The 1,334-nt window shown below is 40.2% G+C and overlaps 1 protein-coding gene across 1 annotated transcript in view; it reads right to left on the reverse strand.

The window, feature by feature from the left end:
- The window catches only part of LOC102201576 (uncharacterized), a 5,425-nt gene extending 4,890 nt beyond the window's left edge, over positions 1-535 (reverse strand). The window contains exon 1 of the mRNA XM_005750035.1: positions 516-535. Within this exon, the coding sequence (XP_005750092.1) occupies positions 516-535 (20 nt within the window). The remainder of the gene's footprint in view (positions 1-515) is intronic.
- Between the last annotated feature and the right edge of the window lie 799 nt (positions 536-1,334).

A 1,334-nucleotide genomic window follows, 5' to 3' on the forward strand; every position in this document is an offset into this window, starting at 1 on the left:
TTCCTGTTAGCTCACATCTTAGCTATTATTTTAGCAAATAGACTAGCTTTGGGATTAACTATTGGATTACCTTCTGGATTAGCTTTCAGATTAGATTTTAGATTTTTTTTTTTTTATCTCATTTATGAGATCCTAAAGCAATGCAAATTAGCCACACAGCGCAATGTAAGGAGCTCTGAGATTGGTTGGACAGACATAGACTTGTTGCCTGGATTTTTCTACACTGCTGTTTGTGCTCATAGCTATGCTCTGCTAAGAAGTGCGTGTGCTTGTACAAAGGCCATTCAGCCTTGAAATGCCACTTTACACTCTGCCTGACAAAGATTTAATAGAGATATGTGATTGAGATAGGTGAAGAAGGAAAGGGACCCTGCAGTGAAACAGAGAGCTAAACCTCCGAGTGCGTGCCTGTGGACTCAGCCTGACCACCTGTTGAAGCTAACGTGCTAACATGGCTAATGCTAGCATCACCGCATGTAACCCCACTCTATTAAGGGCCATTTCTCAATACTCACGTACGCAACTCTGTACTCATGTTCTCGCAGACTTCATAAGTTCACACAGGAGTCCAGACTTCCTGAGAACGTAGCATGATTTTTGTACAATTTGAACACGAGTGTACTTGATGATGTCACAGGTCAGCCTAACATGACCCGGCTGGCTCGTCCCACTCAAATATCAGATCAGAATTTTACAGTAAACATATATATAAATGTTACTGTGTCAGTTTTCATTGAAAAATAATAAAGGAAAATATTTTATGAATTACTTTACCTGTACTATAGCAAGATGTGCTCTAGTACAGAATAGGATGGTGCACATATTTCAGAAATCCAACTATAATTTTACATGCAAGCTCACTTTTTGCAGGTTAATTTGCAAGCGATATTTGTATCGATTTCATACAAATACCAGCAAGTAAGGCTCAATGTATTTTGAACAGACAAGAGCAAAGTAATGCCATACTTGTCACAGTACGGCTGTGTGCAGGCAAAAGTAGGACCCAAACGCAAACTCACAGAGACAAAAGGTAAACTCAAAAAACACAGGTTTATTGCTGGCGTGGAGTGGGACACGAAAAACAATACAAAATAAACTAAACTGGGAAAAAACTAAAGCACAAGGAGCCACAGGGAAAAAATCACACAGCTATGATGGAGGACACAACACTGACAAAGAGAAACATGGGGCTTAAATACACTGAGGGATAACGAGGGGGAATGAGCCACAGGAGGAGAGCACAGCTGAGAGTAATTAAGCAGGACGAGGCAAGGGAAGCAAAACTAGAAACATTAACATAGAACAGACTGTGAAAGTAAAACAGGAAACACACT

Source organism: Pundamilia nyererei, unplaced genomic scaffold (genome assembly GCF_000239375.1).
Source record: "Pundamilia nyererei isolate P.nyererei 1_Seehausen unplaced genomic scaffold, PunNye1.0 scaffold00260, whole genome shotgun sequence".
In the NCBI taxonomy this organism is placed as follows: Eukaryota; Metazoa; Chordata; class Actinopteri; order Cichliformes; family Cichlidae; genus Pundamilia; species Pundamilia nyererei.